The sequence below is a fragment of the Dioscorea cayenensis genome, chromosome 15 (genome assembly GCF_009730915.1).
Source record: "Dioscorea cayenensis subsp. rotundata cultivar TDr96_F1 chromosome 15, TDr96_F1_v2_PseudoChromosome.rev07_lg8_w22 25.fasta, whole genome shotgun sequence".
NCBI classification, from domain to species: domain Eukaryota; kingdom Viridiplantae; phylum Streptophyta; class Magnoliopsida; order Dioscoreales; family Dioscoreaceae; genus Dioscorea; species Dioscorea cayenensis.
Window position 1 is genome coordinate 3,910,875 of NC_052485.1, and position 17,651 is coordinate 3,928,525.

General features: G+C 36.0%; 2 protein-coding genes and 1 long non-coding RNA gene across 6 annotated transcripts; 1 reads left to right on the forward strand and 2 right to left on the reverse strand.

Annotated features, from left to right (window-relative positions):
- Window positions 1-3,648: 3,648 nt before the first annotated feature.
- On the forward strand, window positions 3,649-10,492 carry LOC120277007 (5'-nucleotidase SurE-like). 3 transcript variants are annotated; one of them, XM_039283746.1, is made up of 9 exons: window positions 3,649-3,965; window positions 4,914-5,008; window positions 5,485-5,552; window positions 5,773-5,816; window positions 6,752-6,829; window positions 8,877-9,030; window positions 9,627-9,809; window positions 9,949-10,020; window positions 10,104-10,492. In XM_039283746.1, the coding sequence occupies exons 1-9, from the start codon at window positions 3,835-3,837 to the stop codon at window positions 10,212-10,214; spliced, it is 936 nt and encodes a 311-aa protein (XP_039139680.1). In that variant the 5' UTR covers window positions 3,649-3,834; the 3' UTR covers window positions 10,215-10,492. The 3 variants fall into 3 exon arrangements, with proteins under 3 accessions (XP_039139680.1, XP_039139682.1, XP_039139681.1); XM_039283748.1 differs by lacking the exon at window positions 5,485-5,552; XM_039283747.1 differs by lacking the exon at window positions 5,485-5,552 and having other exon boundaries at window positions 4,921-5,008.
- A 1,326-nt stretch (window positions 10,493-11,818) lies between these two features.
- LOC120277992 lies at window positions 11,819-13,081 on the reverse strand. Its single transcript, XR_005541538.1, has 3 exons — window positions 12,958-13,081; window positions 12,470-12,826; window positions 11,819-11,833 (listed from the first exon to the last, which is right to left on the reverse strand). It is a non-coding gene; the product is annotated as an uncharacterized LOC120277992 (long non-coding RNA).
- Window positions 13,082-15,265: 2,184 nt separating this feature from the next.
- Window positions 15,266-16,784, reverse strand: LOC120277004. Of its 2 annotated transcripts, XM_039283744.1 has the most exons (2): window positions 16,614-16,784; window positions 15,266-16,237 (listed from the first exon to the last, which is right to left on the reverse strand). In XM_039283744.1, the coding sequence occupies exon 2, from the start codon at window positions 16,118-16,120 to the stop codon at window positions 15,416-15,418; it is 705 nt and encodes a 234-aa protein (XP_039139678.1). In that variant the 5' UTR covers window positions 16,121-16,237; window positions 16,614-16,784; the 3' UTR covers window positions 15,266-15,415. The 2 variants fall into 2 exon arrangements, with proteins under 2 accessions (XP_039139678.1, XP_039139677.1); XM_039283743.1 differs by lacking the exon at window positions 16,614-16,784 and having other exon boundaries at window positions 15,266-16,326.
- Between the last annotated feature and the right edge of the window lie 867 nt (window positions 16,785-17,651).

Consider the following 17,651-nt stretch of genomic DNA (forward strand, 5'->3'; position numbering starts at 1 on the left):
ACCTCATCCAAGGTAACATCCTGGATAAGAATAGAATGATCATTATCAGAAAGCCTGGGAAGATCGGGGGGCAACTCAACGACGATGTTTCTATCAGTCTCAGCCGGAGCTTTCCAAAGATTTTGGTAAAAGCGCAAGAAAGCATTCTCGATGGCCGCCGAGTCACAAAAAACAACTCCATTGAGATCTTCGATTTGAGAAATAGAATTGGAAAAAGAATGGGAGCGAGTAATGGAGTGAAGAAACTTAGAATTACGGTCACCGTCGAGAATCCAGCAAAAATGAGAACGTTGTGCCCACTTGATGGAGCTCTGACGCTGCAAGGCAGAGAGCTTAGAGTAGAGCTCCATCAAGGTGCTATGGGAAGTGGGATCAGGGTCAGAAGCCTCTAAAGCAAAAATCTCAGATTCAGTAGAAACAATGGAAGAATCTAAATCGGAAAAACCAAAACGACTCCAAGCTAAAAGATTCGAGCGAGACCGAGAAAGCAGATGACTAAACGCATGCATGGGGTTGCCATGAGGAAAAAAATTCCAGGCCTTGCGCACAGCATCATAACACCCCAGAAAATCCAACCAAATATTTTCAAATCTAAAAATTTTCTTATTGCGAGAACGAAGAAGACTAGTAGTGAGAAAGAGAGGAGAGTGATCAGAAAAAGAACGGGGAAGATGTTTGAGAGTGTAGGACTTAAAAGAATTAGTCCATTCCAAATTTACCAGGCACCGATCAAGTCTGGCCCAACGGCGAGCTGGACCAAACTGATTATTGCACCAGGTAAAGGAAGGACCAGAGAATTTTAAATCCAGGAGATTATTTTTATTAACAAAATCGAGAAAGAAGAAAGTTTTACGACTATAATACGAAAAAGAACCACCCTTGCTCTCCGACCTGAAGAGAATGGAATTGAAATCTCCTAGGAGGAGCCAGGGGGTTCCAAGAGGAGCAATTTTAGACAGCTCTTCCCAAAGAAGGCACTGGGTCCGAAACCGAGAAGAGTTATAAACAGCCGAAACAATAAAGCTCTTGTTGCTAAAAGAAGTAATGACGATGTGAAGAGCTCGGCGAGAAAAAGCGAGAGGAGTGACTTTACCAATACCGGAATACCAAAGGACAATAATACCACCTGAAAAACCATCGGCTAAAATGGCCGCCCATTCCCACAGCTTAGGGAGCTTCCTGCAGAAATGATCAACACGGTCAGAGACGGCGCGAGTTTCCACAAGGCAAACAAGGATCGGCTTAAGAGTTCTAATGAGTCTGAGTACTCTGGAAGAAGTATCCCGGCCGGAGATACCCCTGCAGTTCCAACAAATGATTTTAGCGTGATTCATAAGAAAAAGTAGGAGGATGAAATAAACAGAAACTAATACTTCCATAAGGAAAAGCCAGGAGAGGAGAAAGAGGATCAAGGAAGAGATCCGGAAGATTCGACCCTGCCCTTTTTGGGTGAAACTCCAGAAGTGTAAGAGCCTTTTCTAACAAGAGCATCTCTCCTGATTTCCTCCTGATATTGAACAAGAGTCATGGAGTCATCATGTTCCTCCGCTCATCCGGCATTTCTTCATCATCTTCCTTAGAGAACTCATCTTCGTTTTCACTATCTTCCTCCATGGTTCCCTCTTCCAAAGCAGAAGAGACCCGCTCCACAAGAGAAGAATGAGAAAGATCCACAGAGGGGTTAGGAATAGAGCCAACAGGGATAGAAGAACGAAGGATGGGTGGAGGGGACTTAGATCCAGGGGGAAAAGAAGAGTGATCCAAATTCCGAGGGACATTAAAGGAACGACAATGAGAAGAGGAGTTGATCGGTGGGATTACTTGGGCAGAGTGTGGGTTATTAGAGTGATTGATGGGCTCTGACCGGGGGGGTTCTCGAACGGTCAGAGAGGAGGCGTGGGAGGCTACAGGATGAGTGATGGGATTAGAGGAGATATTACCAATAAAGTGGGGGTTGATCTCGATGCTCGATTCAACGGTGGGATTAGGAAGAGACAGGTTAGAAGGCGGAGAAATCGAATGGTCGAGCCCAGGGGAAGGGTGAGTGGAAAAGGGAATCGAATAGCGGCCCCTTCCAATGTTACTTATGCCTCCTCGAATAGAGTGCGGAGTGGCATCTCGGGACACAGAAGCTCGCGTGTCTCGAGCGGCTGCGGATCCCGAAGTCACGTGGGTAGCACGCGAGCTACCGCTGCGACCATGGTTTCCACCACGCCGGCGAGAGACAAGGAGCCAAGGTCCGAAGTCCGACTCCGGCTCAGATGAGACAGGGTTTGGAGGGGAATCAGAGTTCTGTATTCCCGGAGAGGGATCCGAGAAATCCATATGCTGGTCAACACGAATTGGATCCATGGCAGAACCCTCCACCGGCGCTCGGTTAATGTGAGCGGGCAAAGGAGCTCCTCCGGTTCCAAGATGTGTAGAGTTGGAGCAAGCATTGCTACCATGACCAATTAAACCACAATTGTAACAAAAAGTAGGGAGACGTTCGTACATCACAACCACAAAGACATGATGGAAATCATCGCCAATCCAGAACCCACGACAGAGAGGCTTAGACAGATCGATCTCAATGCAAACACGAGCGTATTTGGACCGCACCAAGGTAGAAGTGAATTCGTCCATTTTGATAAGCCTTCCAAAATTACTCGCGATGGTTTCCAGAGTTTCACCCTCCCAACACTCAACTAGTAAATTATGGAATTGGACCCAGATCACAGCAGAGTTCAACTTAGCAAAGCTAAGCTCGAAGAAGGGCTTCCAAGGCGATAGTTGCAAGATAACCCCATTAACAGACCAAGGACCTTCAAGGAGGAGACGCTGCATGACTATTTCGGTGGAACATTGAATCAACAAGAAACCATTCGGAAGATCCGAAATGAAGGTTTCTCCGAATTCAGACCACTTAGTTAAGAGTAAGGATTTAACTTGCTCAAAAGGAGGGGATTTACCAAAGAGCTTCCCGTACAACGCAAACTGAAATTTCAAGCGACCACGATTGATGGAATCCTCATCTAGTCGAACAAAACTAGTCGTAGACTCTTTCAGCTTATTCAGAAGAATGGGATTGTGCAGAGGGATTTATTTAAAACCATTATCATGTAAACTGAGTTGTTGCATCTAATTTCATCTCGTTGTTGTTTACGTTATAAAATTTGGTACCTAATTTTGGAAAAAAAAAATTAAATTAAATTTTATTTAGAACCAAGTTACTCAAACTCACTGAAAAAATTAGAGTCTTCTGTGGTTTTTAGTTTTAATGATCTGTTTATTTCTGAAAATTGAAAATTAATTTTTAAATATGTTTTTATCAAATTAACCTTTGTAAGTACTCCATTGTGCAGGATGATTTTTCACTTACACAGGCGTATTAATAGTCAAAACATGATGCCATAAAACACTTATGTTGATAAAGAGAGAAATCAGAAAACGCATGATTGTATAAAAAGATAAAATGATAATAAAAAAAAAAAAAATTCAATAGAATCAGTTCTGTGGTAACTATCACAAAGCCAAGACGTGGCTCATTGTTAACCATGAGTGATTAGTAATTATCTTAAAAGATTATTACCCTATATTTTAAAAGTTATTAAATTGAGGCAATCCAAAGGTAAGGTTAAGTTATAGTTCTATCGTAACTATTACGGAATCAGGTCTCTTCTAGCAAATGTTTTCTAAAAGACCTTCGCAAATAACTATATTACATGAGTGCATCCTATGCATAGTTTCCTAAATTTAAAGGTCTAATTTGCAAATTTAGAACACATAGAACTCTTTTAAAAACCAAAAAAAAACCGCGGATAGTTGACCTCCTTCTTGTTCTTCTTCTTCTCGATGGACGGAGCTGCAAGTCCGACGGTGCTCGTCACAAACGACGACGGAATCGATGCCGCCGGCCTCCGCTTCCTCGTCCAGGCTCTTGTCTCCACCGGCCGCTGTCGCGTGCTCGTCTGCGCGCCGGCTTCGTGAGCTCTCGATTCGATCTTTTCATCCCATTTCTTCTTTTTAGTAGCATCTGCTCGAATTCGTTTGTTTATGGATTGCTTTCGGTTTGAAATAGTTTCTTAGTTCTAAAATCACTGTCACCTCTACATGCTTGAGACATTGTAGGCCAACAATCACCTAAATGCTAGTTGATGAATGGTTAAGCAACAAAGTAGCTGAGATATTGTTTTCATTTGGTCCTAGATCATTAATTTACAATATTGTTGTTCACATCAACATCTGTTGCTGAACATTAAAATTTGCTAGCAAACGAAAAAGCAGTGTATTTGATGTCTTGATTGACCAGCACTTTTCTTTGGCTTTCATTCTTGGTCCTTAATGTTGGAATTTATTGATTCTATAATTTCTTTATCAACTAAAGAAGAAGCCTTTTCAACCTTGCATGATATTCTTATGCCACTAAAGCTCCATCTACATAATTCACCATCTGAAAATTCTCAACATGACGCATCAACCTTCCTTAGAAAACCAAACATAAAGAGAACAATACTACACTCGACAATAACTGCATAAACCTTCATGGTTTTTCATATTTTGGACTGCCACATTCACTTTTTGATCTTTTATTTGCTTTGAGTTTTCATTAAGGGTGGTGTGGAAGTAAGCTTCATCTCTCTGTTTGAAGGTTGCAATTGTTTCTTCGATGTTGTGCCGTTCTGTTATATACATTTGAACTTTGTTTGTGTATACTTTGATTTTGGATTCAATAATTTGAAATAGTAGGTGATAGAAGGCCACAGTCTATTTCTTTTCATTGCCTTGTTTTGGTTTCAATAATTTGATGAATGACTACTGCCTTTATACTCTTTGCGAAAGCCTTTAAAATAGCTGTAATGTTATGGTAAATGCTTTCTCTTTTATCATGTGGAATATAATTTTTTGTAAATCCAACGCATAATACTTTCCAGAGATCAGTCAGGTGTTGGTCATGGAATTACTTGGCGTCATCCTATCTCTGCCAAACCTGTTCATATTGATGGGGCAACAGCTTTTGCAATTGCAGGTTTATGGTATCTTCCAGATTGTGATGTTACCCGCAACTGTATGATTTTTTTACATTGTCTCAATCAGCAATCACCTTGATTTTCCTTATCTTCCAAATTAATTTCATTTGTTCTCTGCAGTTTAAATATTAGTGGTTACCCATTCTTCAATGCAGAAATTTTACTTTGGTGCCTACCTTCATGGACACCAACTGAAAAAATTGAGTTCCTATTATCCTATAAACCAGAATGCTTTTGAAATATACTTTTTCCGGCTGTAAGCTCTTCTTTTAAAAGTAGATGGTCAACGTGTGTCTAACTACTAAAGACTTTTGCATCATTTATTTATTTTCTTTTTCTTATGCAATTGACAACATTTTTATAGCTAATCGCCTCATAGGTTAGCAATATCCAGTTGGTGATGGCTTTAACAAGATTAAATCCAATATTGTTGACATCTAAAGCTTCAACATTGGTATCTTTATGCTACTTTTAGGTACCCCTGCAGACTGCACTTCTTTGGGAATCTATGGAACACTCTTTAATGGAATAATTCCCGATCTGGTAATAGTCTAGATGTGCAAACATACAAATAGCTAATAGTGGAGTTGTTTTTCAATTCAATTATGATTCTTAGATACAAGTATCACCAGTACACCAATCAATTCATTGGATGGTGAAGTTGAAACATATTTATTATTTACATTTATAATTGAGATCATGTATAGCTTATTTTTGCATGATGCACCATGGAGTTCCTAATCTATTTCTCAACATTCTACAGGTGCTCAGTGGTATCAATGCTGGTAGTAACTGTGGGCATAACATGTTAGTGCCACAAATTACTTTTTTCTTATGTATTTGCCTTGCAATATTTTCATTCATACAAACTAGATTAACAAGATATGCTTCAAAATGGTTGTTCTTGACCTAGAGTAGGGGCTAATTGTTTGTCAAATGCTATTTATGTTCCTTTAATCCTGTTTTTAATCATGTTATTGTATGAGGCTTTCTTCTTGCCTATTGACTTCCATCTTCAGCATGCCTTTCTTGAGACACAAAGTACTTCCATGTTGCAGCAAGCCCTGCCCTTCTGCTGCATAATTAATTCTGGTTGTCATTTTTCTGTTCTGCCTAATATGCCAAAGAATAACATCTCTTACTTGATATTGGAGTAGCTTTTCTGGTATTTATAGATCATTTTTGGAGGGATTCATCTTAGTATCTTCCAGTTCAGAACATAGATGGAAGGCTGAATCAACTAATAGAAAATGTCATACAATCTCCTAATCCGAGTGCCTCAGACCTCCAATTCTATTTGGTTTACAAATTTATAGGAAGATATGGTATTTTCGACAGCATTAGACTGACATTTATTGTTCTCATGCCGTTATGTTAAGAAAGTTTCCTTTTGTTTATAATAGAACCTGAATTATCACTTATCTTATCATGTGCTATTTGTGTGACCAGAGAAACGGTAGCTCTTTCTAAGAACGCCAATTCTTTTTCAGATGTGAGTGTTGTGTTCAAAACATAGATTTTACATGGACTTGACTTTTCTTCAAACTTGTTTACACTAGGAATTGAAATATGCACACAAAGAGCCCATTAAAACAAATCATACAGTAGTTAACTGTTTCATTATTTGTCACTAGGTACTTGGGTCTTCGTTCTTTCACCCATTTGAGTTTGATTAAATGCTGAAGTCTTCTTGAAACGTGTGCTTGCTTCACTTTCATTTTCTTGTTCTTTTTAACATGTAGTGTTTGCTCTGGAACGGTGGCTGGTGCTCGGGAGGCATTCATGTGTGGTGTACCCTCAATTGCCTTATCATATGGTTGGTGAGTTTGCTTTTATTTGCAAGTTGCTTCTGTTTTGCTTTATCGTTTGCAATCTGCACTCACAAAGATAATTGACATGAGGTTGCTCGTGCTGTATTCTTTCTATGAAGCCTTCAACCTTTGCTTTAGCTCTGTCTACTTTTTATGTTATAATTTCATGACAGACATTTGCCTATGATGTATGGGATAAGTTTTAAGTAGCAACAAAATTGGAGCCTTGATACGTTTAAACTTGTATGGTACAAGGAATTTCTATATCTAGGCAAATTAAATCTTAGGAACCTTTTTTAAAGATAATGAACTAAATTTTTCATGTATAAAAGATGAAATGCTCATGCCTTAAATTGTTTAGCCTATGGTCTTTAGCCATGGATCAACTGATTGAAGAGCTTTATGTGGACTTGCTTTAAATAGAAGAGGTGACCTCTGTATTGCAAAGGACAAAGGGGTAGCCTGTGTGAATTACATGGGTTTAAGTGAATTGTGAACAATAGTAACTTAGTTCATGTAGTTTTGTTGGTTAGTTGTTTCCGATCAATGTACTTTATAGAGCTAAAGCAAGTTGGATGAACTACAAATATTTTTATGAAATATAAAGTGTTTGACAGGGTTTTAAAGCTCAAAGTCTTATGTTTTGTAAGAGGGCATCTTGCATAGCTATAATTTTTTAGTCAATGAAAAAAACTGAACTAAATCATCAAACATGGAAAAGCAGGTTTGTACTTGGTACACTATAATAGTTAAATGAATGTTTTATCTAGCTAGAGAAGCTCATTAAGGAAAACCAAATGATATTAATGAACAACTTGGTTGGGTGCAACACTCCTCAGTTGATTTTAAACAAATGGCATTGAAGATTTATGAAAGAAAAATCACAGATTTTTAGGGATTCAAAATAATCAAATTTTTTTAGGGATTATATGAAAATCACTTATTTGTATCAATTTGAATTCCTAGAATTATGCTATCTATTTTCAATAGGATAATTGCTATATATTTTAAGTGTTTCATAAGGAAGAAGAGGAGGTGAAGAAGCATTCGAAACCCTACCATTTTCGTGGTATTAGAACCGAGTGATCTTACTAGTGTCGTCCATCAACCTTGACCGATTTCTTTGCATCAGTTCCAATGTTTTTCCACCTTTCACTTCTATGTCTTTCTACTTGGGCGATCTTTGCCTGGGAGCAAAAGAAGAAGGAATGATAATTCTAAAATGACATGGATGGCAGTGCTTAGCAGGAGCTACCAAAGTGAGAAAAGTTCCAACATCCTTGAGAAAAGATTTTATCCAAATGGCTCAATTGGCTCCAAAGGTTCAAAAAATCTTATTGTCGAACCTTCTGCAACATAGCCCTTCGCAAATTTTCAAGTCTCATAAACAAATCAAATTTCCAAAATCACTTTTTCCCTATGAATCACCTAGCATAAATTAAATGGCTCTAATCTTCATGAATACTACCAATTTGTATTGCCGGTGCTTAGAGAAAAAGGAAAGAATGTCTTCCTGATGAGATTACTCCACTTGATGGTATTGATGACCAGTCGAGAATTCCAATGTGACGGCGTGGTTGATTAGTTCCATTGAACCTAAAATTTGAAGGGCATACCTATTCTACAAAATTGCCCATGAAATTTAAGAAACAGTTCAGGAGATATATTCTAAGTTGATAACACATCTTAATGCTTCAAAATTTGATTTACTCCTAAAATCACTGATTTGCAATGATTTGAATTTGTAAAATTATGCTATCTATTTTTGGTTGGATTATTCCTGCATATTGTTTTTTTTCCATATGGAAGAAAAGGAGATGGAGTAGTATTTGAAACAGTATGGTTTTCAAGATTAAAATTCATCCAAATGAGGTCTCCATTTCCTGATTGCTCTATGCACGTAGTGTATAAAATGTTCCTTTGTCATGGGTAGTCAGCATAGTGTGCGTGTTGCTATTGTAAAAATATATCATACTTGTGATTCTGTTCTCTTTGTCTTTTAAATGAGGTTGTTGCTAAGGGGTGCCCTGCTTTTGTTTGTGCTTCTGGCATCCAGGGTACCTAAAAAGAGCTCCATTCACGATCTCAAGCTGGCAGTGGAGTCATGCTTGCCCATCATAAATTCAGTGCTGAATGAGATTAGGAATAAGGCTTTTCCTTTACAGTTTTTTCTTAACATAGCCGTGCCAACAGATGTTTCAAATCATAAGGTGATTTTCTAAATCAGCCATACTATGCAGAGATGTCGTTAATATATCTTTTCCTGTGTCTCATAGCATTTTATACCTAATATCATTGTATTGTATGCATACAGGGGCATCTCTTGTTTAGGTCTGAACATTATGTTTTCCGCAATATTAAATTTGTGCTTTAGGTGCTTCATGTTCTTCACATTTATTTTTTCTAACCTGTTCGTTTGATTCTCTGTTGAACTACTTTTGACAAACATCACATGACTTTGCTGTGTGTCATATTATATACTCCCTATTTGGGTTTGAAAGCTAATTTTTGAACTGACAAGTTTCTAATACTTGGCAAATATGTAATACTAGTGTAGAGATGTTGAGCAACGTGGAGCAAATCACACCCTCAATTTTTAAGTTATATGCTTTCTTTGCTTAAGGTCCTTCATCCACATACCAAAATAACTTGTGCAGTCTCATTGACCCTGGCTGCTCAGGCAGAGCATAGGAGGCTGTTGTTTATGATCGCTGTTTACTGATGCAGCATTGTTTAGTTGACGTTGAGTTTGATTGTTGATGCACTCAACTAGCAGACTAATTTTTTTTTTTGTTCTTGGGTGAAGGGATTTAAGTTAACAAAACAAGGGAAGTCCAACATCAAAATCTTTTGGACACAGACCAGCTCTGGTGTTTCAGTTGATGGTGATGCAACTGCAAATATGTATACTCAGGACACGACTGGCACAACAAAGATATCTTGCTCATCTCCAACGCAAGAACAACTTTGGTCAAAGAAAATAGTGCGGGTATAAATCCTTCACCATTTGTGATTGTCACTATATATTTTTGCTTTCATTATCGTATCCATCATCCGTTAATTACTTGTGGACCAGTTGTTATAGTTCTCCTGAATAAAATTATCGCACTGTGTTGTCTCTAAATCAGAATTCAGAAAACAAAAGTGAAAAAGAGGAGGAAGGTGATGACATAGATTGGCAAGCTCTTCAAGAAGGATATGTCAGTGGTGACTTTTAAACCAATTTGTTTAAGTTTATCCACAAGTATCCAATAGAAAATAATACAAACCTCTACTGTTGCAGATTGCTGTCACACCTTTAAGTGCTCTTTCTTGCTCAGAGATTGATACTGTCCCTTACTTCAGAGGTTGGCTGCCGCGTGTTACTGACAACTCATGTTCATCTTCTTTATAAAAGTGAGTTCATGCAGATGCCAAAAGAAATTTTATCCCATCCTTGTTGAAACTCCCAGCGGACTTGGTTTGTCTTTGTCTTCAGGTGCTACTTACTCATTTCCATTTGCAATTTTTTTCAAGATAAACTGTATTGATCAGGAATAAACTGCAGTAAGACTATACTCTGCAGTTTACACCATCGATTTAATATAATTGATGGCTCTATGCAACATTTGCATTTGTTATATCATATTAGCAAAATTGTTGTTTGAAAATAATATTTATGCCTTTGTGCATGCAGCATTTCACAAAATTCAAAGGAATTACATTGTTTTCCCAACCACCGTATGCATTCTTTATGATCATGAAACCTTGATATTGCATCAACATGATTTGACCAAAATGCCTTTGCGGATACTCAGTTCACAAAATTCAGAGGGATCATGTGGTCTTTTCGACCGCCTTTTGTTTTTGCTGCATTTCATCACATGCATTTAAATTAAATCCTTCTCTGTCCCATTTACCATTTAAAGCATACTTATAAATGCCGTTTTCGTCATCCAATTTACTATATTAGGTTTAGCTATTTATTGAGGTAGGTAGGTAGTTAGTGGTCAAGCCTCCAGCACAACAGCCGTTTGATTAATTCCACCATGTTTCTCAACCATTATGTCTGCATTCCAAACATAGCATATGGCTAAAAATTCTTCGACGTTCTCCAACCACAATTTCCTTCCTACATTTTCATGACAATCTATTAAATATGGTGTCGGTAGTGTATTTACTATTTACTATACACCAATTCCTTTTATACTTAACCATTAAAGATATATAGAACAACCTTTCTCTTCTGCACTGTGTTCATTTGTTATACCAAAATCTTTGAGAAGATGGCTGGTGTTAACAAGATGGCTGTCATTGCATTGTTTCTCCTCGCCATTTTGATTATCATGACGACCATCCCTGTTAATGGCTTCGGCTGTTACGATGATTGCATGAGTGCCTGCACCGAGTCGGGATCGGTGGGCAGCTGTGTAAATGATTGTCGTGTCGCTTGCATCCGGGCCTAGGCCTTCTTCATGATCATTTGATTACTGTCTTCTCTTTGTTGCTGTTTGCCTGATTGAAAATCTAGATCTCTGTTTGACTGATTGGAAATATTTTTTCATGCTCTTTATAATGTTTGTTTATGACAGTCATGCAACCTTCATATCATTTGATGAGAATGTGTTCCTGTCCCAAATCCCTGGCCTCTTTTTATGCTATTTAAACTTACGTAGAATAATATGTATGTAATATAATCATCGATTTTTTTTTTAAACAAAGTGGATAAACTATGTCTGGAGTGTACACAAACGTAAAGTTGAGACATGTCTGTGTTCTTGCTTTGCGTGAGCTAAGGTTTGAAGATTTGAATGTCCTCTGCATAGGTTAGGTTCCAGTGTTAATAGACTAAATCTATATATATATATATATATATATATATATTTTATTATTGTTTTTTATGACCTCGAAAATTACATGTAGGACCACTAGGAATTATTGGTAGGAGACACATCAAACTCTTGAATGTAACTGTTACAACAACTGCTGCTGCTGCTGCCATCTCAACTAATGTGCTCACATTTCACACCCCCACTGGTTGCCAAAATCCAAGGGAATCAATTATTAAATATTAACAATCAACATGCAATAATAATAATAATTATAATTATAATTATAATTATAATTATAATAATAATAATTATTATATATATTTTTTGTGTGTCGGCATCTTCATGCGTCTTACTCAACTCTGTACTCTATTATTTAATGTATCTTTATGTATAATTCCGTTCTTGATTTTGAATTATATCAATACTACCATTTTAATACCTGAAAATTAAAAAAATAAATTATTTTTTTCATGGATGAAAGAAACTAAACATAGAAGTTATAGTAATGGTTAATATTTAACAATATTATTTATAAATATTAATTTAAACAAGTCGGTGGGGAGATGGACTAGTCATCGAATTTCCCAGTGGTGAGAAATGAACCACTTCGTGTTTGATAATAATTAATGAATTAATTAAAAGTTATCTCTTCCTATATAATAATGTATATGTACCAAAGAGTCCATGACCTACTACTATTAATGAGTTTTGGTTAAGCATTCTCCTTCTCTAAGCACCGACTACTCACAAATGAAAATGAAATCCCTTCTACAAAGACATGGACAAACCACCAGAAAAAATAAAAAAAATAAAAAATAAAAAAGGCTAAGTATCATACCTTGCACAAATCTTTGTCTTTCTTCAAAGCATCAAAACAAAGCTTCTCTTATGTATTTTTGTTGTTGTAGAAATAAAACAAGGACTATATGAACATATACAAACTTTGAAGAAACACTACATTTTTTTTTTTTTTTGGTGTAGTTTTATCTATGCAATGTATATACAAACTCAAGACGAAAACCAAAACTCAAACTCTTATAATCAAGTTATTCATGTGTAGACCGGAATCAATTAACCGTTCATCTCTTCGGTGGTGATGCCGGAGGGCATGACTCGACGAGGATGGACCATAGGATGTGCACATCCTCATAAGGACAAGACTTCACATCCTCGTAGAGTATGTATATTCCTCTACCTATGAAAACAATCAACAAAAACAAAGATGAATGCGCCATGCATTATATATCGGTTAAGTTAGTAAATATAGATATGAATATATATATATATAACTGAGGCTCGAAGAAGAGGAAAAGAAGGAGAACTTACTCTTCTTGTTATTAGAATGAATGCGAAGCCAGAGCTTCTTGAATGGAGAGAAGAGGGAGTGAAGCCACCCCATGGCCATGGGGTAGGGAATAAGAACTATATATGCTCTTATTTAAATATTGAACCTATATTTGGGGTTCATTCACTATTTCACTTGCGTTCCTTTGTTAACCACTCATGTTTCATGAGCTTTCTTTTTCTATTGTTACCATGTCTTTGTCCACATAAGTCTCAATCATGTATTTGAGTTGGTATCAAGTGTTTGATTTGTGAATTTCATTTTTGTATATTTTAGATTGAGATGTGTGGAGTAAATAAAATTAATTGTTTTGAACCAAGTTAGTTTGGTCAATATTATTTGTTTGGGTTTTGTTTTTTATAAATTTTAACTGGACCGAGAAAGTTAACTAAATTCATTAATATTGATTTATTGATGGTAATCTGGTCTAAAATCATTGTCATCATGTAAACCTTCATAAGTACTACATTATGCATGTTGATTTTTCACTTCTTTGTAATATAAATGAGTAAATTATACATAATATTTAAAAATAATGAAGATACATGCTTAAAAGAACAGAGGTGCATTAGTTTCAAGATAAAGTGTCTACTTTGAAACTTGAAAAATGGGCAAAAGTTAATGCCTGAAAGACACTTTTGTTTTGATAAAGAGAGAAACCAAGAAAAACACATGTTTGTACATGAGAAAATGTTGTTTAATTTCATTTTAGAGTAGAACTCACACATTCATATGCAATATATATATAGAGCACATTTATTAAATATTGGTTCATGTGATATCAAAATTTGTAAATCAAGAAAAGTGAGCTTTTCTTTGTGAGTGATGAGTAAGCAATCATGCACTTTAAGGAACTCATGTGAGCTTTCAAGAGGTAGGATTTCATTTTGATGAGCCAGTAACAAGACTTCCTTACTGAATCAGGATGCACTATTTCTGCAGATATATTTTTGCAATTACAAAAGAGCAAAATCTCTTACATAGACTGATTGGTGTATTTCAGATAATTTAAGAATTACTGCAATTTTATGGCCTTTGACATAAATTAAATAGTTTTCCACGAAGTAGAATTGCGATGAGATATTCTGATATTGTATTCAGAAACGACAATGTTTTACTGAATCAGGGTCAAATTTCAGTGATTCATTCCGCCTAGTGATACAACGGTATCCAAACACACTAGTGTCATCTCCACAAACAGAAACATTTTACAGATTCAGGACCAAATTCCTGCTGTATTAGCGAAAATTCAAGCTTAATGGTAAGTGAAGAACAGTATTCAGACAGATTGGTTTTATCTTTTATCTTGCAGGAACCATCAAAACTATAACAGCTATTCACAAACACTTCATAGTTCTTTTATCGACAACTCGATCTGAAATTCAGGAGAGGCATATGAGATGCTTAATTAATCATAAAGTAAGCGTACTTGGCAAGCACTCAATGGTTTATTAGGATAATAGAGTCATAAATAGATGTTTGACAACCATTAAACCATATCCATGTGCAGCAATTTGAATGCAAGTATCGGTCTTGATTGACATAAATAGCTCAACTTGATACAATGAAATTTTGCTAACTTGAGAATGAACTGCTAAAACTCGTAAGAGTCATAAATAGCTGTTTGACAACCATTAAACCATATCCATGTGCAGCAATTTTAATGCAAGATATATCAGTCTTGATTGACATAAATAGTTCAACCTGATCCAACGAAAATTTGCTACTTGAGAATGAATTGCTACTTGAGAATGAACTACTTAAATTTGTATTATCATTTTGGGAAAAATTACAGCATTGATGCAGAAATTTGTGAATATGGGTAAAGAAAATTTGCTGCAGAACAGAAGAAATTATATTAAGTGATCGAAGTTAAATACAAAGGGCGAAAATTCTCTTTGTGAATACCATGAAAGATTAGTGCTTGTTCTTGTGTAAATCTTTTATACTTGTGAGAATATGAATTTTTGTGATTTGCTGTAGACTCATTAATAGAAATATGAGTATCTGATGCAGAACTTGCTGGACTTCGGAGTGGATAGAAATTCAATTTATAAGGAAATTTTGGTACAGAACATGACAAATAAAATCTAGTTCTTAAAGTTATAATAAATATAGAATGGATGGAAAGATTGTCCATTTCTCAACGATCACACGAGTGTCATGAATCATAAGTATATGTTACTTGTATTGTTTCTTTATTTATTGTTCTTCTAGTGTGAAGTCTTGATTCAGAAATAGCCTAAATTCCTACAGCAGCTTCAATCAAAGATACAAAATCATCAAATATGAGACACAAAACTCACATTCTATTCAAACAAATTCAAAAGTCGATATCTCAGCACATCATTGTAAGAAATAACTCACTGAAGTATTTGTTACCACTCAAGAGGAGGAATTAAAAGATATCCTCCGGTGTCACAGACAGCTAGCTAATCATTATTCATTCCTCCACGCATGCAAGATCAAAGAAAATCCGAGGCCTCGAAGCTGAGAGTCTCCGAGTATCTGAGACGAAGACCAAGGCAACAACTTGTCAGTAGACATACAAGTTTGAAACATAAACACTGCATTTCCTGTGGGTGTGCCAAACAACCAATTGTGCACATCCCAGATCACTTCGACAGGAAGGCCGTCAATTAAGATCGTCTGGTTGCCCCGGAATTTCCAAGACAGTCTCTTCACCTGCATCACTCTCTTCTTATCGATACGAATCTCGAGACTAGGTTCCTTAAGCCCAATTGTCTCGCATTCTATTGCAATATCATGAACTTGGCCATTGTCACAGAATTGAGCCTTTGTGCAGTAAAACTTCTTGCCAAAAATGTGTTCTTTTTTAGCTACAAGGACAGCATTTGAAGGAGGAGGGCTGGCATTCGTCTTTCGATAAGCTTCTTTGATAAGATCACCAATAAGGAGGACCATTTCAAGATCAAATGTCACTGCAACAAAGAAAGCTTCCAATGGCTCAGGACTGGCTCCAAATTTAGCAGTGGAGAGGTCCCAAAAGATGTCAACTTTGCAATTATCAGCCTCCAAGCTCTTGGATCCTTTCCTCTTTGAGAATAACCATGGCTTGATATCAACCTTGGAGATGCATTGATTGCTGGAATCATCAATGGAAACACTCAAGGCTTGCCCCATCAAGTTCTTGCTCCAAGTGACAGTGATGATGCAGGAATGGCCACAGAGATTGGTCTGGTAAAGGCATGTGACAAGGCTCTGAGCAGTCTTGCTTCCATTTGAGGAGGAATCAGCAATCTGAACTCCATTCTCCCCAAAACAAGAAGGAAAGTCCCTCATTCTCAAATTAGAAATCACACAAACACAAAAATCACCAGAGAAAAAAAGAGAAAGGATCAAGTAAAAATCATTCCTTTTTTTATTTCCTCTTTTGGAGACTGATTTCTACCTCATTATACCAAGAAAATCAAGAAAGGAAGGAAGTCAAGGTCCTGTTTTGCTGCAACTAAAGAGCTCTCTCAAAGCCAAAGACAAGCTTGTTGAATGTGCATAGTTATAAGAACAATAAAGAACAAACATACAAAAGTAGACAAACAAGCACTTGTTTAACTGTCAGAAACCATAATACAATTCATTGCTTGGCAGAAGAAGAAGAAGAAGAAGGGAACATTACTTGGATAACAACATCTCAAAATTGTTTAGCTGTCAAAAGACATTCTTTGCTGAATATTATGATCTCTCTTTGCAAAGATGGTCTTGGAGTTGGTCATCTGTGTGAGGCATAGCCACAACAACAATAATGACAGCACAAATTATTTTGAAAAATAAATAAATAAATAAAAGGAAATTGTTTATGTGCTTTTGTTTTTATAAATGTTTCATTTTTGTTTCCATTCTCTCTTGGGTTAGTTAGTTGTTAAATAAAAAAAAAAATTCCCTGAACTGTATATATATTGGTTAAATATGGACAAATTAAGCGTGGACAGACATGGAATTACTATTTTAACATACATGTAATATTACCCTGTGTGAACTGAGATTTAAATTTTTTTTTTTTAGAAAAAAACACAATTTCTCGGTATAAAAGATCTGGTGCTAATATAGTGCACGAGGGTTGATTATATATATATATATATATTAAAATTAATAAGGAAAAAAAAGTGAAGCAGTATGATGAAGTTGAGTGCTGGTGGAAGGACTTTCATGATAGGCATTGATGCAGCTCTATGCACTCCATGGGATCTTTTCATCAATTAAAAAGTTTAGTGATTCTTTTTTTTTTTTTTGGTGTTTATTAGTACTTTATGCAGTTGAAAAAAAATCCAACTCATTAACAAATATTTTAAATATAAAATGACTACAAAAATCTATATCCTTAATAGTTTGTTATAGAATTTTTACGTTTAAATTTTAAAAAATTATAAAATTAATAATATATATATATATAATGTAAGGCTTACTGACAAAATCTGACTGACAAGTCAAATGGAAACAAACAAAAGGAAATTTTGTATCTTTAGTGGGAGGAAAAGGAAACTGTTGATCATGATAACTAATTAAGTTTTTAAATTTTGCAGAAACACCATCAAAATATTTTTTAATAACTATATCGCAGTATTTGCAAAAGTGGCATGGATTTGAAATTTTACTGCAACCCACAACCTCCCAAAATAGTATAAATTTTTTCAAATTGACTATTTTTTTTGCAAAA